We start from the raw sequence: 24,030 nt of genomic DNA, 5'->3' as shown, positions 1-24,030 counted from the left end.
TGACTTCTCCCTCCCTTCTCGTCTTCTCCCCGATACGAGCCAGCCAGGTTCGTATCATACATTGATATAATAATAAAATAACATGAGCAAGTGAACGTCGACAAAATCATAGCTTTCCTTCCTACGGAAGGGGGAGTGAAAAGACGTGACTTTAGGAGTGTCAAAGAAAAGATGAATGATTTTCTTTACTTCGACTGCATAACTTTCTATTCAATTTCTTGAAGCTCCTAAACGCTTGTTAAATTGCGCCCGAATGAGATCGCGGGGTTGCAGAATGAGATCGGCAGGGGGTGTGGGGGGGGGGCCCTTGATGAAGAAGATGATGAAGAGGTAGATAATTAGAAAGTAAATAGGAAGATCTTTTAATGATGGGTTGATGAGAATAAGAGTTTACAAACTACAGCAACAAACCTCATTTGTTTCATCAAGTATTTACTCATGTATGCATGAGTTAAAACTGGTGAGCCTTGAAGAACAATTACAGAAATTTGTAGTCGGATGAAAAAGTAACTTATATAAAAAATTTTAGTGGCTGGGAAAGAAATTATGACGACCTCTCTCTTATTGTAAGCACAGTAGTGGCCTTTTTGTCTCTCCATTTCCCTTTTAAATATGTAACCCTCGTTGTTGGAGGGCTATATGTAATTGTTGAGGATGTTATCATTATCATCAACATTAAAGTCAAAATCATGGACGGTGTCGGTATGCAGATCCCGAGCATAACGAGGTACTCCTGTACCGGTACCGTGTTCTTCTACACGCGAGAAAGGCTTTACAAATATCAGTAAGGTAAACTTCATATCTCTGATGGCATCGTCTGTCTTCATTTTACAAAAAGTCTGAAAGTTAACTTCATATGCAAGTCCTATGCAGCATGAATCTATGAAATTGTCCTGAAAAATAAACATCAATGATAGATCAAAGACATTGATGATGTATTTGATGTGTCACACATTCCCCGGATTGTGGATGTGATCAAAGCTCACTTGTAACGAGATTCAATTACCAAAGAGTTGTCCAATATCTCTCAAGAGAGAGAGAGAGAGATGGTTCATCAATGAACGGTCATCGATGAACGGTGAGGGGATGACGAAGGATCATCGATGAACAGACAGGGAGGGTGACAAACTGAATGATGACGAAGAAGTGCTCTGGAGAGACTCACAGTGTGATTTCCTGCCACAACCTCCATAGATGTAAGGCTTAAGTAGACTGCACCCGAACTTCCGGTTCCGGCTGCGGTCGGGCCTTCTTCCGTACGTAGACCCGCTGATGGATAATATTAATACGTTCATAAGTATCTCTTCCGAACATTACGAAACTTTCTTATGTCACATTGGAATTTTGGACAAACCCTGATTTAAAAAATTGCTGTGGGATAACCTTAATCATCCATGTACCTTAGAGAGAAGGAAGAATATCCAAGGCGACTTCCTTGAGAGAAGGCATTTCTTCCTGCTGGTGGAGACATGAATAGATACCATTCACCATCCGAAGAACTTTCCACAGGCCCGGATAACACCTGCTCAATCACATGTTTAAGAGAGGAAGAGAAGTAGACCCTAATTATAAAAAAAACCTAAATGCATTAGTGAGATGAAATGACAGAAATTATGAATGTAGTGGACTAGAAAGCACCAAGATAAAAACCTGAACAGGACGCCGCCCTTTCGCCCTTTGAAATTATGAATGTAGTAGACTGTTTCTATCTTGGGCAAAAAGGCCTTTGCGAGAGCGCCCAACTTAGGGTAGAAGAAGGACGGATAGTCTTCTCCGGCGTCAAAGTCAACGCCTTATTTTCTCCGAATATTTCTAATATTTTTGAGAAAAAATGATAGCATGTTTTCTGAGAGAAGGATACATCCTGTTCTGATCCTATCCAGCTCTCCATTAAATATGACAAGTTTTCTGTCTGTGTTGGCAACAGCCTCCTCGTAAAGCTCTTCGACAACTAGCATCTCTGCAAAAAAGGGCTATTTTTGGTATTTATAAATTTAGATGAGGATATTTGATATGACTTGGAGGGTTGACCGAGGAAGAGTATGACCGTTGACATTGAAGTAGGGGTAAGCGACTAAGAACATCTCGTCGGTGGGTTTGACTCGGTCACTCATTTTGACTTTGGTGGTGAAGCCGAAGTCTTCGAAAAGCGATGGCTTGGTCAGATAGTCGAGGTTGAGAGAGGAACCGCCGAAGACGCTCTTTCTCGCGAAGTCAACCTCATTTGCCTCTGGAAAAAACTGCCAAAATTTTCGAAGTCATCTTCAAATGGTTGATTTTTCTTTTAAAATTATTATTTTGGAAAGATATAAAATTACTAGAAGCCATCAGCTGATAGTAAAATCTAAACCATCAGAAAATTTTACATGAGATAATTGACATACTTTCTTTTATTCATACTCTTTTGTGTGACACTATTATCATTGCAGAAAATAATCATTTTTTCTCAAAAATCAGGGTCGCAGTGACGAAAAAAAACTGTAAGTATTGAGTGAAAGATACTATTTTTTTTCATTTTTTATTTAACTGAGCTGCCTTACAATAATCAGACGAATAAAACAGGATATTTCTTCGAAATAAAAGTAGGAAATTCTTACTAATCTAGTTTTCCTGGCCTTCTCTCCTGTTATTAAAAGATCACAAAACTCTCTGATAAGCTGCATGCTCCCTGTCATTTCAATCCCTCCTTCACCGTCCCCTGCTCTCACCCAGCAAGAACATATTTTAAATTAAAATTGCCAAACAAAAATAATGTTTAACTTCATTGAAATGCGGTTTATTAATAATAAACCGCATGATGCAATGAAGTTGTTCATCTCACCTGGCACAGAATCTAGCCCGGCTGTGGGGAACTCAATCTCCTACAATCAGTTTTTCGATTAGCTACGACCGTTGGAGTTTTTTTTTGTATTTTTTGTAAATCAACCCACCAGCAAATTTTTGTTGTCGCTCAGAGCCAACTCAGTTGCTTTTCTTGCCTGAAAATTTTGGTACCAACCGAGTTAGGAATCTAGTTCTTCATTTTACCGTTGATGAGTTGAAGAAATCGATTGCAGCGAATTATAAAACAAGTTTAGATTATGGAAAATAAATGCTTGCCATAAGATTATATCGTTGGCATTTGTTTTTTCTTGTTTTCAACATATAATCGAATAAGCAATAAATTGAACTCTTTACTTGACCATCGACGAGTTGAAGCGATTAAAGCCCGTCATTTCTCTTTCTTGTTTGCAACCAGTTTTCGAATAAGAACCAAAAAAAAAAATAACTCTTCACTATATCATTTACAAGTTGAGATCATCGATGAAAGCCCGTTAAAGAGCCAAGTCTAAATTTACTGTTCGACATTGATATTTGCAATAAGATTTTTGCTGTTGGGATTTCTTTTTCCTTTTTTACACCTTGTAATCAAATAAGCGAGAAAAGCGAAGTGATTCTTCATTTTGCAGAAAACGGACTCTTCATTTTACCATTGAGGAGTATGAATAAATCTATTAAATCCCGTCAAAGAACCCAATCAAAATTTTCCCCAAAAAAAAATTGACATAAGATCATTGTTTTGGTATTCATTTTTTCAATTCTTTGCAACAGTTGAAGTGAACTTAAATTACGCAACAGAATGAGATTGCCATAAACTTATACTAGAAACATTTTGTTTGTTGTTTGCGCCGGTTATTTTATAAACAAGAAACTTAACCTGTGAGAGGAGTTCATCGTAATCCCTCGGAAATCCAACATCGGTAGCGACGGATGATTCCCGGCTATTTCCCGAAGCGCAGCGAAGATCCAAGCCGTAGAAACCGATCCGCTCCTCATTCATACTCGAAAACTGCGGATCGCAGCGGAAAATGGCTAAGTTTTCCATTGTGATTGGATGAAATTGAAGGAAAGAACTCGCGAAAGAGGAATTGAATCGCCCAAAGCTTCCGCAGCGCTCGGCGGAGCCAATCTAGATCCAGATCGTTCAAAGAAAAGAGCCGTGATTCATTGCCTTGTTCTGTGCTGAATTGCAATCTGAGCGAAGCAGGGAGCGAGGAACTCACGGCGGCGCCATGGCGGAGTCGGAAGATTGAGCAGCGTTCGGCGGTGCCTCTCCGGCGGCGAATCGAGCTTCCCTCCGCCATGGCCGGCGGCGTCGTTGTCCTCAGCGCCATCGCCATGGCCTTCTGCTTTCCACTCCGCCAAGAAAGAAAACGATTTTTCTTATTATTATTATTATTAATTCTTCTTCTACTTTTTCTTCTTCTTATTATTATTATTATTATTAATTCTTCTCCTTTTTCTTCTTCTTTTTCTTATTATTATTATTATTATTAATTCTTCTACTTTTTCTTCTTATTATTATTATTATTATTATTAATTCTTCTCCTTTTTCTTCTTCTTTTTCTTATTATTATTATTATTATTAATTCTTCTTCTTTTTCTTCTTATTTTTCTTAGGGTTAATATCACGGTACAGCCCAAACCAGGTCGAAAGTCTGCGAGCTAACCTTAGCTTTTTTTTTGGTACGGCATATCCCAAACTCACTAAGTCGTCTGCGATATATCCTGGTGATGACGTGGAGTCCATCGTGGCTGCCAGGTGGATCTCCGGCCAGATTTTGACCTGGCAGAACCCACCTGGCAGCCACGCTGGATTCCACGTCATCACCGGGATATCTCTCTCTCTCTTTCTAGAGAGAGAGAGAGGCGGCCTAGAGAGAGAGGAGAGAGAGGTTATAGATAGAGAAAGAGAGGTGTTCTAGAGAGAGAGGCATTTTGCAGAGAGAGAAAGGGAGAGAGAGGCACTCTAGAGAGACCCGACCTCTCTCTCTCTAGAAAGAGAGGTGTTCTAGAGAGAGAGGCATTTTGTAGAGAGAGAAAGAGAGAGAGAGGCACTCTAGAGAGACCCGACCTCTCTCTCTCTCTAGAAAGAGAGGTGTTCTAGAGAGAGAGGCATTTTGTAGAGAGAGAAAGGGAGAGAGAGGCGCTCTAGAGAGACCCGACCTCTCTCTCTCTAGAAAGAGAGGTGTTCTAGAGAGAGAGTCGTTCTGTCGGCCTTCGGTCGGTTCTCTCTAGAGAGAGGCACTCTAGAGAGACCCGATCTCTCTCTCTCTCTAGAAAGAGAGCTGTTTTGCCAGACTTCAGTCGGGTCTCTCTCCCTTTCTCTCTCTACAAATGCCTCTCTCTCTAGAACCTCTCTCTCCTCTCTCTCTCTCTAGGCCGCCTCTCTCTCTCTCTAGAATGCCCCTCTCTCTCTTATCGAAAAACCCTTGGCAGGTCGACAAATCCCAGTGATGACGTGGAATCCAGCGGGGCTGCTAGGTGGGTTCCGCCAGGTCAAAATCTGGCCGGAGATCCACCTGGCAGCCACGATGGACTCCACGTCATCACCAGGATATATCGCAGACGACTTAGTGAGTTTGGGATATACCGTACCAAAAAAAAAGCTAAGGTTAGCTCGCAGACTTTCGACCTGGTTTGGGCTGTACCGTGATATTAACCCTTTTCTTATTATTATTATTAATATTAATTCTTATTAATATTATTATTAATTATTCTTCTTCTTCTCCTCCTTCTTCTTATTATTATTATCATTATTAATTCTTCTTCTTCTCCTCCTCCTCCTTATTATTATTAATTCTTCTCCTCCTCCTTCTTCCTCTTCTTCTTCTTATAATTATTAATTCTTCTTCTTCTTCTTTTTCTTCTTCTTCTTCTTATTATTATTATTAATTCTTCTTCATCTTCTTTTTCTTATTATTATTATTATTAATTCTTCTTCTTCTTCTCCTTCTTTTTCTTCTTCTTCTCCTTCTTATTATTATTATTATTATTATTATTATTATTAATTCTTCTTATTTTTCTTCTTCTGTTGCCTTGAATTCTCCACCTCACCTTCATGACATCTTTCAGTTACCCGCATTTACCACTGCAGTTGACCAAATGTGGGACCCATCCAGCGATTTTTGTTACATGTGTTGGACCCTACCGTTTACCAAAGTGTGGGACCCATATGCTCCACTTTTTGGCCATCTTTTAGTCACCCTTGTTGACCAAATGTCAGACCCATCCAGTAACTTTTGTGACCCTGAGTTGAGCCTTGACGTTGACTGAAGTGTGGGACCCATCCACCGGGTCCATCTTTCAGTTCCCCTCATTGACCAAATGTGGGACCCATCCAGTGATTTCCATTACCCTCGCTGAACCCTGTTGTTGACCAAAGTGTGGGACCCATCCGCCGGGTCCATCTTTCAGTTACCCTTGTTAACCAAATGTGGAATCCATCCAATGATTTCCTTACCCTCGCCGAACCCTGTTGTTGACCAAAGTGTGGGACCCATCCGATGTGGCCAACTTTCAATCACCCTCATTGACCAAAGTGCGAGACCCGTCCACCACACTTCCCTCTCTGTGGCCAACTTTCAGTTACCCTTTTGTTAACCAAATGTTAGACCCATCCAACGATTTCCATTGCCCATGCCGACCCCTGCCGTTAAGTAACGCATGAGACCCTACATCGTGGCCATCTTTCAGTTACCAAAAGTGGGACCCATCCATCAATTTCTGTTACCTGCTTTGTAGCTTCTCGTTGACCATAGTGTGGGGCCCATCTGCCACACTTCCCCCTTGTGGCCATCTTTCAGTTAGCCTCTTTGACCAAATATGGGAACCATCCACCAATTTCAGTTACCCCCGTTGACCCCTATGGTTTACCAAATGTCGGACCCATCTAGTGCTCTCCAATACATGTATTGACCACTGTCATTGACTAAAGTGTGGGATCCATCCCCCACACTTCCCCCTTGTGACCATCTAAAGATTTTTGTTACCCATGTTGATCCTTGTCGTTGACTAAAAGGTGGGACCCATTCAATGATTTTCAGTTATCTGAGTTGATCCACTATCATTGAGCAAAATGCGGGACCCATGCAGCCATGATTCAATTATCATGTGACCCTCTCTTGATGGCCCTAATGTGGGCCCCATCCAGGCATCTTTCAAATACTCACGGTGAACCCTCTAGTTGACCACAACGTGGGGCATCTCAGTCATCTTTCAGTTACACATGTTAACCCCTCTCGTTGACCATAACATGGGGTAATCCAGCCATCTTTCAGTTACTTGTGTTGGCCCTCTCCTTGACCAAAATGTGGACTCATCCAGCGAATTTTCTGTTATCCATGTTGACCCTCTCATTGATCAGCACGTGGACTCACGCAAACACATTCAAAATGGCCAAATTGGCAGGTGACCATAGTGTAGAACCTGTTTAGCCACCTTCAAGTTTCTCGAGTTGATTGATGAAAGAAAATAACAATGTTGGTTTTACTATTGTTCTTATGTTAATTTGTCAAAATGAAATAAACTCATTAAAATGAAAAACTCCCTCAAGTTTGTGTAATGGGAGCGAGGTCGTCTCCACGTGGATGGGCCTTTATATCCCTGGGTTTCAATTGGTTTGTAATGACACGGTCACACGGACTATGGGTCCAGTCAGCTCGAAACCTGGTCATGATTTCCCTCTATGTTTCCATAAGTTCATGGCGCGTTGGGCTGCTATCCATCTTGACACTTGTTAGTTGGACAAGCGTGCAACTGAAAAGAACTGTTTAGTGATTATCCCATATCAAAAAAATTTAAGAAAATTAATGCTACATAAATCACATCCAATGTCATAGATAAAAATAAATAACAACTCTCCTCTCACGCCCATGCTAGTCTCTAAGAAAAATAAGGCCTTTGATGGTTGTGGCCCTTCCTGATGCATGCCTCTACGCCTGTCGCTGCTTGTGCAGCGACACTCGCCAGCCACAACGCGCTTGTGTGCTTTGCGCTCGCCCAATAGTGGCTATTGTGGCTGTTGTTGCACTGACCAGCAGCTTTGCCGTTGGCACATCCACCCTTTTTCTTATTCCTCTCTCCCTTTTTAACGAACATGCCATTTATTAAATATTGAAATCATCCCATAAGATATAATATAAAATACTAGAATGAGAATAATTAAAATATGTTTTAAAACATACTGAACGTGAGAATTAATGGGCTCGTAAAGTATGCAAAACATTGTGTTAAAAAGTGTTGTTTTCTTCAGGCACCCCATTTATTACTTGAAATGATAACTCATACCAAATGAAGATAATATAAGAAAAATGATCCCAAAAATGGCCTGAAAATATTTAGTATTTCATGCCTTAGGTCTGGTTCATCATTGATTTGTCACAGTGATTGAAATTTTGGTTCCAATTAGTAAAATTTGAATTGCCCAAGTTGACCTTTTGTGGGCCAAATGCGGGATTCAATTTCACATTGTATGGGTTGACATGTACTGTTGACAAAACTGTGAGACCCAACACATCTCATTTTGAATCATGATGTAACACAATGGTCAGGATAGACTCTAATGCAATAATATGACGAGAGTTAACAAATATGATTTGAGAAAACTTTAACGAGAAATACGATGGTCATCGGTGACTTGAGACGCAGCTCAGTCGGACGACACAAGACGGGTTTAGTCATGATCAATCTCCCAATGATCCACGTAACCAGATCGAATGGACCAATGTGGTGGGGAACTTTATTTGTCCAATAGTGTCCACACCGTCAACGAATACGAACTGATCAAGTACCGTCAAAGAAAATTAATTAACACAGTGTTTGGTAGCTGACGAAGGCAAATTGTGTAATTATTTTAATCGTCGTTGTACTTTTAATTTGCCTATAATCAAATAAATTTATAAAAAGTAGAAACTTACTCAAATGTATAGTTGGAGTAAGGTCGTCTCCACAGGGACTGGCCTTTAGGTTTAGATTTGATAATTGAGTTATTAGTTATTAAAATATAGCAGCAATACCAAAGATAACAAGTATAAGATGAATTAAGTAATAAATGGAGAAAATATTATTTTAGTAAGATATGTATAGATGGGAGAATATTAGATATATGGATAGATATATTTTATAGCTACTAAGAAGAAGAAAGGATTAAGATATTAGGTATTATATCGAAGAATGAGAGTAATGTAGCTAGTGAAGAAATAGAGTGCTTAATAAAAGTGATTAGTAATAAGAGGATAGAAGAGAGAAGCGGAAATATATAGATGGGTATATATATATTAAAAGAGAACAGAGGAGATAGGAAAGTATTTATATATTAATAAGATTGATGAATAAGTAAGTATCTAACTTTAATCTGCTAAGTAAGAATTTAAGTAAGTGTAGAGAGGCATTAGGAAGGGTTAGAGGATAAGAATAGGTCAGAATTATAGAGTACTACTTATATAAGTCAGATTCTTATCACAAAATTAATATAGGTAGTTTTAGAGGTTTTTATATGATTTATATAGTTTTTATAGAGTTTTCTATAGTCTATTTAATGAAATAAAGGGTGATTTAGTCGAGCACTCGAGAGGTGTTCGACCAAATTCCCAAGAGATGGTCGAAATAAGATAGTTATATAGAATATACTTAGTTATATTATGATTTTATAAGTTTTCTTTCTTTATAGTTTTTGTAGAGGAATTCGAATATAAAAGGGCCTCTTGCTGAACGCCTTTCGGGGGTTCGACAAAATGCCCGACAGAAGTCAAAGAGGAGAAATATTTTTTAAAAAAAATTAATTAATCTTAAGTTTGTTTGAATGATTTTCATATATTTCCTAGACAAAATTGAAGATAAGGGGCGATTTCTTCGAACGCCCCTCGGGTGTTCGATGAAATGCCCAAAAGAAAGTTGATATGAATGATATGTGTATTTTTAACCTTTTATACGGTGTAACTTATATAGATCAAGATATATTCATCAAACATATTAGGTGTTCGATGAAATGCCACAGAAAAATCCGCTAATCAAAATGAATCATAAATGCACCATATAGTGAAAGTTATAGTTAAATTCTTCTGTTAAGATCGAAACAGACATATAACGGATCTATCTACGAAGGTAAGATCTCACCGGATGCCCTGATTCAAAGAACAGGAGTGGCGGTGCCGGTCGCCGCCGCCGAACCTCGGGTTACTGATTCCCCTGCCCTCCTCCGTTTGGGTGCGACTCGATGAAGATCTGACCTCCTAGACCTTCTTGAGAGTCCTTTGAGATGTCAAGGCTTGTCACGGCGCATCTCCAGCTACTAGGTCACCTGCAAGATCCCTCTGTCGTCCCTTCTTTTCCTGCAGCCGGAGATAATGGAATTCGGGCTCTCCATCCCCTTTTAATGGATTGGTAGGGGTGCCTTAGGCTGTCCGATGGAGGCGGATGGCCCTGGTGGCCCTCTCCGGCTGTCGGATCACGGCTGGTCCCCCCCTCGTCGGCCGAGAACCGCCTCCAGCCAGCGGAGTTGATGGCCAGGGGTACAAATGGACCAAACTGCCCCTGGCCGTCCGATCCTCGTTGTAGACGTCCCACGGCTGGGATTAAATCGCAGACATGGACCTTCTTACGGTGTTCCCCTACGTATCCACATCAGTGAGCTCCGTCAGCCTCCCCGTCAACATTTCATCAGCATTTTGTCAGCGTGGCTCTCTCTGATTTTCCCGTTGACGGGTCCCCCGCCCGCGTCAGCCTGAAAAAAAGAAATAAAATAGTTAAATGGGGCGAGATAGATCTCACCATCTAATCTTCTCTCAGAAGCTTTGACAGCCGAGATCATATCTCGCTGTTTTAAATAAAGTCCGAAAGACACGGGTTTTGGGCTGGGTTGGCTCGAAGCCCGGTCTCAATTGCCTTTATGTTCCTTTTGATCGTGGCCTGGCACGCCGCGATCGTATTTTCATTCTGTAGCTCTGCCCACAGCAATTCAAAAAAGTGTTGTGGGATTAAATGAATTAAACCGAAAGCCATACCTCTTCCATGCTATCCTCTGAGGGCCTATGCTGGCCTCGATGCGGCCTCTCTCTATGGGCTACCATGTGCGATGGACCTCGCTTGCAGTTGGGCTGTCTTGAGTGCTCAGCGCTCGCAGGCTCGATTGCTGGCTTGAGGTCGGACGCTTTGGTTTGCTCCTTAGCCGGCCCAATATGATCCTCCTTTTAAATATTTATTTATTTTTCTTTCTCATTAATATTTCCCTATTTCTTTCTTCAAAGTCAATACAGATTTTACCCCTGAAATATCATAGACAAGATACTAAATAGAACATGAGAAAATTAAATAGGTATGGAATGTATATTTCAACTAAAAAATATTTAAATTGTATAACATGCATAAAATGCATCATTTTTATAATTTGCTCTATTTAGTGCATGACATTCAATATTTCATAAAATAGGGTAAAATACACATGAACTGATCCCAAAATGCCCTTAAAATATGTATAATTACATGAATCATTTTGGACTTATCAGTAGCTAACCTAAGTTCACATTCAAATTCTCTCTAGGCAAAGGAACAGTTGTAAGTGGCACTGAAAGGCACAATTAACATTGTAAAATAAAGGGGGTAGAAAACAGATTACCTGTGGGTTTAGATCTTGGGCTGGCGGGAATCACAACCGTCTTTGAGAGTTGTGAACTTCTTGGATGGACTGTGAGTCAAGCTCAGAAGTTCCAAGCAGAGGCAATTGTGATGGGCTTCGATGGCATGATCCCAAGGAAAGGAATGTTGGATCTAAATATGGGGATACACACACTGCTGTTAATCACGGTTATTAGTGATTATTGTATCCCACTAATGTGAATTATAAAGATGGGATTGAGGCATAATATGATTAAAATGCTATGGTTTCTCATGTGTAGAAACCAAACTAGTTGCATAACCGTAATGGGTGGTTATGTAAAACTGATATGCCCTTGAGGTATATATATATGAGAAGGTTGTGGTCCTTGAATCATGCAAGGACGAGAGACCCTCCAGCCCTCATTTGCGAGAAGAGGATTTCAGTCTCCCCTGCATCAGTCTAGAAGATCCACTCCAATCCATTTTAGAAATGGACTCTGGTATGCTTCCGCTCAAGGATAATTTTCTATCAAAGAATCCTCTAAATATAGGCAGGGCTTGGATGGACAATCACCATGCAGACGTTAGGGATCCGTCTTGAGCGCAAACAATCTGTCTAATGTACTCGTGTTTGAGTCTTCTTTCTTCTTTCTTCTTCTACTGACTGTACTATGTTCCGAGCGTGAGCTTTTCTCCGTCAACCAACCGTGCTATAATCCAGGCAATGGATTTCTTCTTCAACTGACTATACTATTTTCCGAGCGACGAATCTCTTCTTCAGATTCAACAACGATGGCTCGATCAACGACAGAAGAGGACTACGAGAAAGCCAAGGAGCACCCTCCAAGAATTGTCCTCAATGAAACAAATCCTCTCCCTTCTTCTTCTATTCTTCTTCGATGGCCCAACAGAACGAAAAATCAACAGAACGACAGGAATGAATCAAATCAACAATGGTATTCATGGGTGGAGAATGGAATGGTGTGAGGAATTCTCTGAAGGGGAGAATGAAAAACCCAAAGAGAACTCGAGATCTTCAACTTCCTTTGAGAGCAATCAGCATGAGAAAAGAAACAACACGCAAAGAAGCCACGACGACCTTAGGCCTTGACGAGAAGTCTCGCAATGCCAATAGGAAAGATCTTCTGACAAGGCTGACGGCCTGTCCTGGAACAAATCACCGTAATCTTCTGGATAAGAAACTTCAATAGACCAAGAAACTTTTCCCCTCATTGTCGTAGACGTCTAATTGGTCCAAAGGGACGTTGAGGAGTCTGATTGTGCGCTTTCAGCTAGTACTCTTTTTCTCTATTCATCGGCACGACAGAGATTCTATTTCTGTTAGCACTATTGAACTCTGGGTACTGGCTTTGAAATAGAGAACGAACAACATATTCTTGATCTGGAAGGGAAGAAGGAGATCGATAGGTTGCAAAGATACAACTGTGGAGGAAACAATCTCTTCTTCTTCAAGCAATAACGAGGGGAATAAAGGAACTCTTTTTCGTCAATAATATCTTTTTGTTTCTAAGAGAACAAGCACGATGAACAACAAGATAACTGCCAATAGAAAACGTAAATCTGGAATTCTTCACAATGACTTCTCCCTCTCCAGGTCCATTCTTCCCCTTATTATAACCGGGGAAGTGACAGTTGGGGGGGGGGGGGGAATGGCCCTATTGGGCCCCCTCATAAGGCGGAGCCTATTGGGCTTCCCTTAAGAGGACTCTTTAGGAGAGGAGAAACCCGTCAAGGTTTCTTCCCCTAAAGAGGACACTTAATAAGAATTTAAATAAACGAAAACACACAAGAGGCTGGTACTCGTGCAGGAGGGGCCTCCCGATAGTCCAACGACGGTGAAAATAGAAAAACATGAAATTTACACCCAGACATTTGACACGTAGCGAGACGACGATGCCACGTGTCAAACCTGATAGTGGAACTGTGGTTTCTTCACGTCGGTTCGGGTTCCGTGACAGGGCTGGCAACGGGTCGGGGCGCAGTTGACTGGATGGTCCTCCATCAAATCATCTGAGTTGAGCCGTGTCGTTGACCAAACTGCGATACCAACTTAACCACATTTCAATTGTGTGAGTTGACCCATGTCATTGACCAAAATACTGGACCCAAATGGCTTGAGCTGGCCTCGATAATTGACGAGGGATTTGGGCACATTTGAAGCGATGGAGTTGATCTGTGGCATTGACCAAATATAGGACCCACATTGAAACTGTTTGAATTGCTCAAGTTGACCTCTTTTGTTGACAAAATCTGGGACCCACTTAACTCGGCATTGGAATTGCCTAATTGGACCTCCGTCTTGGACCAAAATGTGGGACCCACATTAATCTAGATGTTGATATCCACTTTTAATGTGTACATCCCAACCCCAATATTGTATGACGATATTGGGATAAATGTTGTACCAGATATTGGAAGTAGGAAATCTGGTATCAACCTTAACCATTATCAAGATGTCAAATTATGATATCTAATACTGGTTGCTATCCAATACATGTATCTGTCTCATCATTGTCATTGGTCTTTGTCTCAGTGGTTGGATGATGATATCGGATTCTTGTGTCAGATATTGATTTTTTATATCCTACATATAAATAGAATTATAATTTTATAATTTATCATGTTATTATGAACTACATAAATAAGGAATTAAACAATCAGACTTTCATTTCTCACACACATTAGTGATACTAGTCACAATTAAACAATATTCAATTAAGATGAATAGGTTCAAATCGTAATCAACCCTAGTCAACAAGTTTGTTGAATCAAACAATCCCAACTATGTTCTATTCCACCAACTCTAAGTCTAGGCCGACTAGTCAAAGCTAACAAACACATGTTTCATCGAGGACATATGTTTCATTTGGATTTATTTTATACTATTTTTTTCATCTTCTTCGATATGGCACGTCACACTATTAGACAACTAAATTGGTATCGATGTCATTAAACATCCCTTAGTGACCTAAATTTGGGATAATGTTGATTTCCTCGAAGATGACTAATGGAGGATGATAATTACAAAGTATGCTAATCAGTGATTTTGTAACCTACGGTGTATATCTTTCGCATGATTCTTGACTCTTCTGAAAGACACGTGGATACGACAATCACGATGATGATGGCGACAATGACATTGCCAATGTCAATTATGACGATGACGATGACAACACCGTTGGCCACGCGAGAGATGGAGAAGTCTCACAATCAGCAATATTAGTCCTAGAGACTGGTGGCACTCATATATTATAAAGGTCTGAGGGCTTTACTTTTATAATTTGACTCTGCTTTAATTTAATTTTATAATTTTATAAAGGTCCGAGGGCTTTAATTTTAATTTTATAATTTTACTCTGCCCTTTGAATTGTTAATGTAACAACATTTTATAAAGTGGTGGGACCGACACAAATCAGTGTTAGTTTTGGCGGGAGACTTCGCTTTCAAAATATTAAAAAATGGCCCACGTCAGATGTCCCGAAGACCGAAATCCATTATAATTATACACTTCTTTTAATAGACCAGGTCCCAGTAACAGCGGACTGGGCCCTTTTAATGGATATAATCGCAAATAACAACAATAAACGGACCAATACCAAATTTGACGGGGGGGTTATATAAACCCAGATTCGCCAGATTGGTACTTTCAGTTCGTGCTGCAGCGCAATACGATCCTTCTTCGCAATTGCTCGATCGATCTCGTCGGCGATTTTCTGGGATGAGTTCATTGTTGATCTTGCTTATTCTGATCGTCTTCGTTCCGGCGGCGTTGATTCTTCTGTTTCTGTCGTTCATTGTTCGGCCGAATCCCGTGAAAATCCCCATCAAAGGTCGGCATGTGTTCATCACCGGCGGATCTAGCGGTATCGGCCTCGCCGTGGCGATGTTATCCGCCAGGGAAGGGGCAAGAATCTCAATCCTCGCTCGTTCACTTTCCAAGCTGCAGGAAGCTCGCGATCTAATCCGTCTCCACACTGGCGTGGAAGTGGCGATTTTTAGTTGCGATGTGCGGGATTATGCGGGTGTCCGGGAGGCGGTGGAGGCGGCCGGACCGATTGACGTCTTGATCTGTAGCCACGGAGTGTTTGTGCCTGAGGAAGTTGAAACTCAGTCCGTGGAGGATATCAAGTTCATGGTGGATGTTAATCTGATGGGCACTTTTCACCTCATTAAAGCGGCTCTCCCGGGGATGAAGCGTGGGGGGCTTCCCCGATCTATATCCATCTTATCTTCCCAGGCAGGCCAGGTTCCCCAGTTTACCCTCTCCTTTTTATTTTTTTCTCACATTAAATATCATTACACCTTTTTTTTTAATAAAAAATCCCCATAGTATCTGGGTCTATTTTGTTATTCCAGCCCAATAGGGGCGTTCTAGTCATTTGGACCTTCTGTAATTCCTTTAAATAGTACAGTCCCTTTAAGGAGGGCAGCCAAGAAGTATCAAGATACGTTGGGCTCACCAGTTTGTGCTGGGGACTGGTGAGATCTGGTCTGAGTTGACCCTCCCCTTTTCATTTTTATCATTGAAACTTCTTTCATTTAATATCGGTACCTCTTTTCTTGTACTAAAAACTTAGCGTAGTATCTAGATCTCTTTTGTTATTGCTGTCCAATTGGGGCATTCTAGTCATCTGAACCTTCTGTAATTCTTTTAAATTGGACCGTCCTCCTTTTAGGAGGACAACTGAGAAATATAAAGAGATTTAGGGCTTGCTATTTTGTACTGGGGACATGTCAGACCGAACCGGATCTGGACTGCAGTTCTTCCATTTCTGGTTGGACCGACTGGTTGGTTTGGATCTGGTCTGAGGGTCAGGCACACCATACAACCCCAACCACACCCCCCCACCAACACCACCACTTTTCCTCGTCTTTTCTTCTTCTTCTTCTTTTCATCTTTTTATATTCTTCTGTTCTTTTTTCATCTTCCTTTTTTTTCTATTCTTCCTCTCTTACACTTCTATTCTTCTTTTTTTTATTCATCTTTTCTTCTTCTTTCCTTCTTTTTTTTCATCGTCTTTTCATCTTATTTCTCTTCTTTTTCCTTGCCAATTTTTACTTCTATTTGACTTTGACATTGATTAGTCAACATGATGGGACCGGGAAAGAGCGGACTGGAACCAGATCAAATTTTAGACATGGTTGTTCTATTCTGTTCGTTTTAGAGGAACAAAAAATTCGCACAAAAGAACCGCACAGGGCCTTGTTCTTTGTTCTGTTCTTTTTTTTTTCAAAAACGAACAAAATTCACACAAATTTGCACATTCTCACAAAACTAGAACAAAATTCGCACAAAGCGAACAAAAGAACCGCACACGGGTGTGTGCGGTGTTCTGTTCTAATTTGTTTTTGTTCTGTACAGAAAACCAAACAGAATGAACAATTCACACAAATTTGCACAAAAAGAACAGAGCGACCATGTCTAGGTTTAGGTTCTTGCTAAAAACTGGACCAGACTGGGACTGTCGAACCCTGAAGAGATGTGTCTGGCTCCTCGGCGTTGTCCATCCTGCCAATACCTTCCCTCCAGTAACATCCACTCTGCCTGCCTCTCGTCATGTGGAAGTCCCACCTTGGAATTCCCTCTTTGTAGACGACCATTTTTGGCATTTTCTCCCTCCCTTTCCGTCCACAGCTCGACACAAACCTACAAGTTAGTATCACTTTGGGTGATCATCCCTCTTTTCTTTGCAAAAAAAATCACTTTCGTAGCCTTCGTTCATGCACTCCTACATTCGAAAACCATAAGAAAAATCATATATTTTCCGTGCGTTCTTTTCCCCTTTGTTGTGATGGCCTGTTGAGTTCCTGTTTCTTCTCTAAGCTTGCGATCTATCTTTCATATTGGTAGACTCTAATTTTTTCACTTGGTTTCCTCCAGAATTCATCTGGGTAGTTCTGACTCTTCGTGCAGTAGTTTCATTCGACCCACTCCATGCTTATTTTCATAATTTCTTGCGTTGAAATTTGCAACAGGCGGGGTTTTATGGGTACACAGCCTACTCTGCGAGCAAGTTTGCTCTTCGGGGCCTTGCTGAAGCTCTGCAACAGGAGGTCATAAACAACGATATTCATGTTTCGTTGGTGTTTCCTCCGGATACCGACACCCCTGGCTTTCAGATTGGTAAAAAGATATTAAACTTATTCTGGGCTAGACACTTAGAATGCGTTTTTCTTCTGAGCTGTTTATGTTTTTCCTTGAAAACCTCAAACTTTGCGGACTCACTAACAAGAACTTGTGGTGGGCTTGAAAACTCTTGCACTTTTCAGATCCACTAGTAAGAATGTCGTGTTCAAACTTGTAGCTAGCGTTCTATAAGAGATGATGATTTTTTTTTAAAGTATAAACGATGATGATGATGATGACAATGATGATGATGCCAATGATGGTACTGCTGCAGTATTTTTTTTCCCACAAAACATTCACACTTTTCAGATCCACCAGTGAGAATCTTGCGATCAAACTTATAGCTGATTCTCAATTAAGAATGATGATTATGATGATATACTATCGCAGTGTTTCTTTTTCCTAAAAAACCTTATACTTTTCTGGTCGGCCAGTGAAAATCTTGTGCTCATAATTATATCTGACTCACTATACGGGATGATGATGATGATGACAATGATGATGATACTGCCCTGGTGCTTCTTTTTCCTCAAAAACCTTGCTCTTTTCTAGTCCGCTGGTGAAAAACTCGTGTTCATACTAAAAGCCAGTTTACTATTGAGATGAGGATGATGATACTGCCTTGGTGTTTTTCTTCCCGCGAAAACCTCAAACTTTTCTGATCTGCCAGCGAAAATCTCGTTTTCGGACTTCTTGCCGATAATGATGTTGTGGTAGTCTTTCTTTTTTCTCAAACTGTGAGGAATGATGATGATGAATGCTGCTGATGTTAAGTCCTTTTGCAGAAAAGAAGATAAGGCCTAGTATTTCGAACAAACTCTCTGGTGATATTGTCCCATTAAATGCTGACGATGTGGCCAAGATGACTCTCAAAGGCATCAAAGCTGGGCGTTTTATCGTCCACTGCAATTTTGAAGGACTTATGCTTGCCGTGGCTACAACTGGCATGGCCCCTCAGAGATCATTTTTCATGGCTTTCTGTGAAGTGCTCTTCATTGGGCTGCTTCGGATTGTTTCTCTATGCTATCTACGGGTATGGTACGGAATTATACAAAAACACGGACCCGTAAACTCATGGTGAGCACTAATTAAGCTTCCATTTTTTTTCCTCAAAAAAAGTTTGTTAAATTGAACTTTTACCGCTTACCTTCTGGTTCAGTTTCATCCTTCCGTGACCAGGAAATACAATGATAATCTTTCGTACATCGTGGCATCTATCTTGATAAATGATTGAATGGTAATAGCTTCCCATATTAAATGATTATGTGATCAATACTTTCCTTATTCCTGAAGATATTAATCATGGGCCATGATGAGTTGGTTTCGTCCTTCCCTTAATGCTGTAATTCTTGTTGATATTGGGAGATTCAGTCTTCATCATTCAGACAATTAAACATATATATAATGAAAAATAATTAAATGATCAGACTTTCTCTGGAAGAAGACTTAATTATGTTATCAAGACGTTCCTTCTTCATGAAAGTTTTAATCCCCCAAAGTAAGTAATGATGTTCATTCATTGCGAAATCATGTTTTCCATTAGTAACTCAAAAATTTGAACAGTTTCACAATGGGTCAGTTTCATCCTTCACTTAAGGCTCTATTCCCGTCGACGTTATTATGTTCAATGTTGATTATTCAACCAGTGAAACATATGGAATTGTAAATCATTGAATGGCTATAATTTCCCTGGAAGAATATTTAATTATCTCATCGAAATGTTCCTTCACCCTGAAAGTTTTAATCACTCAAAGAAAGATATGCTGTTCATTCAGCAATATTATCAAGTTTTGTTTTCCTAGGTTTAAATTGAAGTTTGAACCCTTAATTATGGTTCAATCAGATATTGACTCGTGCTTTGGTAAAATTATGCAGATAATACCTGTGAAGTCATTTGAAGGGAATGCACTTCAATCTTCTGTCTCGAAGGACTGGATTTTTCATTTGCAAGATCAGTTATTTTGTACTGGTATCTTCAAATGTTCTAATTGTGTGGTTTTATGTGCTTTAATATCTTGCGATAAGACTAGTATGGAACAATTTCCCCATTTCTTATATCGTTTACATCTGTTGGCATGTTCATGAATGATGAAACCAATCGGTTTGATCACTATACATTTTATTTATCTTTGTAAACAGGAAAATTGAAATTTAAATTGTTAATTATTTTTTATTACCTCGAAACTGAAATTAAAGATGCCTGAAAGCCCCGAAGATTACATGAATATATCATTAATTATCATTTTTTTTGTAAAAAAGTGTTTCCTTGAAACACTTGAACCTATTGGTTTGTTCTTTCTCACTCAAGATCATTCCCATCAGATCATTAGATTTTTCTTGGTCACCTACTTAATAGTCCCCCACATAACCAATTGTTATCTTTCTCCTACAACAATTTGATATCATGGAGATATTTTCTCTCTTTTCTTCCTATCATTTAATATTGAAACATCCTAGTTTTGGAAAACTATTATTCATAATGGTTTTTCAAGATCTGTGCATTCATTGGTGTCTTGATATATTAATGGATAAATCTGCATGTAGTCAAATAGTTTTAGTAGTACTTTCTGATTTTCTTGGCTTTTCTAAACAAAAGTATAGTTTTGTGCATCATAAACAGAGGACGCGTTAAATTAAAGTAAATAAATAGCCCATGAATGAGGTTTATCTTCCTGGATTAGGTCCATTATTCTATGAATTTAGATGATAAATTATTATGCAAATAAAATACATTATTCTTTCATAATAAATATTTTAAACTAGTTGAATTCTTAGACATGTTATAACATTGCTATGGGTTAGTGATATCTGTTCTGAAGCTTTTTTCACATTTTACATCCATGAAGTTAATAATGGTTATTTTCTGATAGATGAGGGATCCAACAACAGTTTACTGAAGTTTGATCTTCACGTAGAAAACTCGAACCGTTGTTTCTACTGATGTTGTGTCATCTGGACACGAATCATAATTGTTATATCATGCATGCACAAACAAACTATCCAGCCATCATCATCATCATCATCATCTTTATGCCTAAAAATTCTTTAAAAAAAATTACCTCTTGATTCCATCATAAATTAATGTAGTTAATTTGGGCAAAATTGCTTAATATATGCAAGATTTTTTTCCCTTATTCTTATATGCTACTGTTGATATTTTTTTCACACCAGATTCATCACATTGAACTATATGTTCCTCAATTCGTATATTCAGCAGTATGTGTCCTTACTAAAGCTACTGGGGAAGACGAGCTATTGATTATTTAATTTAAAAAAGTAATGGAGCTTTCTACTGCATTATATAATTTTAAAAACATTCAACTATATCTGAATACGTCTAATATATTTTACTAGTGATCAAATATGAAAAGTATGTAATGCATCTTCCTTGAGCCAATCTCATATATCAAGAAGGGTGCCCCTACTGATATTCAAATACAATATCCATTATCTGATATTTCTGTATCTGTTATCCCAAAAATTAAGAACACATTATCAGATTCAGATATTGATACTTGATGTCATTATATGTTGCAGAATGGATAATTTTGCATAACATTAGGTGGATGTCAACATCGGAGACTAAGATCATTTAGCAGATAATGATAATGAATACAATATCGGCACATATAACAGATACCGTGGAATATTATAAGATATTTCAGCATCAAAATAATTATTAATTTATGAATTAGTAAAAATTATGGGCTAGATCATGGGCAATGTTGATAATGTGATAATGTAGATCAAATGACCGCATGGCACTAAATTAATTTTCCACATCTTGGTCAATATAGGAAACTTAACCAAACGTACAATGTAAAAGTAAAGATAATTTGCATCTTAGGTGATATTGAGGCCACATATTATTTCATTCCACAAGTCATTTGTTGGCCCTGCCGGAGGTTTGGGGCAACGGAGATAGCCTTGTTATAGGCTACGTATGACTTGATACTAGACAAAGTTTATCATCGTCGGTGAAAATTGTAGCAACTCTAGTATATGTAGTATGTCCATGGATCAGAATATGCATCACGACTTACTGAGATGTGCAGCTTAGTTATGGGGTCAATTGGAGTCAGGTGAAGGGTAGCTTGAATCAGTTCAGTTTGATCCGATGATAATAGAAGAATATTGGTCGTGGTGTCTTCATAAATTAAGCCATGCCTGTCATTGTCAGATTGAAACTCTGTGCTGATTTCATGCACGCTTGAGTCTTGTGGTTACTTTGCGAGGTGTTGAAGGAGTAGTCAAAAACTTCGTCATGGTATGTGTTTAGGGCGGAATGCCACCCATAAAGTCCCCGATGGCACCAATACGATTTGATGTAATATTAAAAAATGAAATGATAATTTTTGCTAACGAAAGATAATATTTTTTGTGATTGAAATGATAATTTTAGACTGGTCTTGTGTCTCCAACATGATGCTTTATGAACTAAGTTGAAGCCCATTGTTTGGATGCCCTATTGCTCAGAAGCTACCACAACATCCAAAATTAATGGAAAATTATTGGACAATCCATATGCTTTTTTTTTTTGACAAAAATGACGGTGTCGGGTATGGCCAACCCAAGGGTTATGCCCCTAGATCAGTTCAGCCGTGCCCTGGAAGCCACCCACGGGGGTTGTATACATTAAGTGAAGTGTTTACAAGTGTTAATAGATATGGAGCAAGCGTAAATGTCCCAATTACGCCCAGACCTACTCGCCCACACCCATGATGCAAAGGGAAAAAGATAGAAAGGTGAACGGTGCAACCCCATAGAAGGCTGCGAGCGCCCATAGCGTGCTTGTGTCCCTTGAAAGTAGTGATGGATGGAGTATAAGCAGCCCTTGTCCATCGTCAGATATCATTGTGCAGGGGCGCAAAGGGTACAACAGTAGATGAGACGTCACACACTCCAATATGCTTAATATAATTTATAGTTGACTCATACTTGATCTTTCTGGTCAGGCATCAATGTCACTGTGAAGAAAATATTGTACTAGTCTGTTTTCCCCTTGACACCAACAATTTACACAAAACTATGCCTCGATACTTGACCCCTCTTGTTGTGATCACTCATCACTGATAGCTGCTTGACGATCACAAAACAGTTGTTAAAATGGAGTACTCGTTGCATATACTAATATAATTTCAGGTGCAATCTTTGAAAATGGTAGGTAGATGAGAACACCCTTACCTCCCCACCAGGTACACACATTATTCCCCTCTCCTTGGTATGTAGTACTTAGGAAGGTCTGAAATTCCTCCGAAGGGAGAGCTGGCGATGTTTTTCTTTTTGAGAGTTTGTTGCTAAGGGACTGGCTAACCTTTGCCATTGATGGTTATTGTTGATGGTGCATGTTTCTATCGCATTTGTCATGTACGACTACTAGTGTAGTAGGGATAATTCCTCAAAAAAGCAGACCACCTTCAAATAGGATGCCACATCAAACATTGCCCGCTTAGAAATGGGTCAAGTAGCGCTATAACAAGGACAACATCATTGTTCAAAAAAAGCTGTGTAGTTGCCTATTTTTGTCTACATGTCAGTGCATCCATTAATGATGCTTGCTCATCTCGAGGCAATCTCCTGTCTTTGAACAACATGAATTCAATAACTCACTTCATAACGTCCTCCATGTGCCATGATAATGCTTGAACTGGGAGGAGGACATCTCCAACAATTGACTCCGTTGATCTGCTCACATGACCTGTTCGTATGCGTAAGGTCCAAATTAGAAGGCAAACTACTTGAGCAGCTCCATTCTTCACATGAGACCTTCGTCTCACTCCCCCCTGTTTTGAAGAATGGCCCCCTCCATGAATCACATCTCTATTTGAAGTAACTTATCCTAGCATCTCATGCTTGCTATTCCGCATTGTTGAACAATCAAGTGACGCTAACCTTGGCGTCAATTGATATGTCCTACAAAAATCGACTTTAGCTTCATTCATTATTTTATTGTTAAAAAAATAACCTGAAATATGTCTACATAATTAGCTTCCCTCTTCCGCTCCCTCCACCTCTGATTCATTGTCATAAAGATCCGCAGTCATGCTAATAACACTAATGTAACACGATGAGTGCCGGGATCGGACATCTCGTGTTACAACACAGATTAACGATCAAGGAAGTAAATGCTTACAAATGATGCAGTATTTTGAGTAAATCAATTAGAAATGTTATGACGATCTGATGATTAGGTGGTAGATCAACTAAAGGATCGAGAGTGGACCGGTTCAGCCAGACTCCCAATGACCCATTAGGATCAACTAGATGTCTATAGAGTGAGGGGCACGACGTGCCCAAAGGCGTTCACGATGTCGATTGATAGGTGACCTAACGATTATCACAATAAAACCCTACCTCTCGACACAAGGCAGCTAATCCTAATAAATCATTGGTAAAATGTGGGCAAAGGAGCAAGTAGCGGAAGACGGCACTGAAAGAAGTAATAATACCACAATTTATAAAGGGGG

The 24,030-nt window shown here is 39.7% G+C and overlaps 2 protein-coding genes across 6 annotated transcripts; one reads left to right on the top strand and one right to left on the bottom strand.

The window, feature by feature from the left end:
* Positions 1-335: 335 nt before the first annotated feature.
* On the bottom strand, positions 336-4,197 carry LOC144710243 (LOW PSII ACCUMULATION protein (DUF1995)). 4 transcript variants are annotated; one of them, XR_013583244.1, is made up of 11 exons: positions 4,044-4,197; positions 3,698-3,949; positions 2,931-2,978; positions 2,822-2,861; positions 2,598-2,698; positions 2,048-2,240; positions 1,862-1,960; positions 1,651-1,768; positions 1,401-1,522; positions 1,166-1,269; positions 336-754 (listed from the first exon to the last, which is right to left on the bottom strand). XR_013583244.1 is itself a non-coding variant. In XM_078583951.1 (10 exons), the coding sequence occupies exons 1-9, from the start codon at positions 4,158-4,160 to the stop codon at positions 1,402-1,404; spliced, it is 1,089 nt and encodes a 362-aa protein (XP_078440077.1). In that variant the 5' UTR covers positions 4,161-4,197; the 3' UTR covers positions 973-1,269; position 1,401. The 4 variants fall into 4 exon arrangements, 2 of the variants coding, with proteins under 2 accessions (XP_078440077.1, XP_078440078.1); XR_013583243.1 differs by lacking the exon at positions 336-754 and adding an exon at positions 780-893; XM_078583951.1 differs by lacking the exon at positions 336-754 and having other exon boundaries at positions 973-1,269.
* Positions 4,198-15,095: 10,898 nt separating this feature from the next.
* On the top strand, positions 15,096-19,627 carry LOC144710389 (3-dehydrosphinganine reductase TSC10B-like). 2 transcript variants are annotated; one of them, XM_078584136.1, is made up of 5 exons: positions 15,096-15,682; positions 17,413-17,560; positions 18,349-18,640; positions 18,723-18,800; positions 19,439-19,627. In XM_078584136.1, exons 1-4 carry the CDS (start codon positions 15,155-15,157, stop codon positions 18,736-18,738), a joined length of 984 nt encoding a protein of 327 aa, XP_078440262.1. In that variant the 5' UTR covers positions 15,096-15,154; the 3' UTR covers positions 18,739-18,800; positions 19,439-19,627. The 2 variants fall into 2 exon arrangements, with proteins under 2 accessions (XP_078440262.1, XP_078440263.1); XM_078584137.1 differs by lacking the exon at positions 18,723-18,800.
* The last annotated feature ends 4,403 nt before the right edge of the window (positions 19,628-24,030 follow it).

This window comes from Wolffia australiana, chromosome 12, assembly GCF_029677425.1.
Source record: "Wolffia australiana isolate 7733 chromosome 12, ASM2967742v1".
NCBI lineage: Eukaryota > Viridiplantae > Streptophyta > Magnoliopsida > Alismatales > Araceae > Wolffia > Wolffia australiana.
Note: the sequence above shows the minus strand (reverse complement) of the source record. Positions and strands in the feature narration are given on the sequence as shown.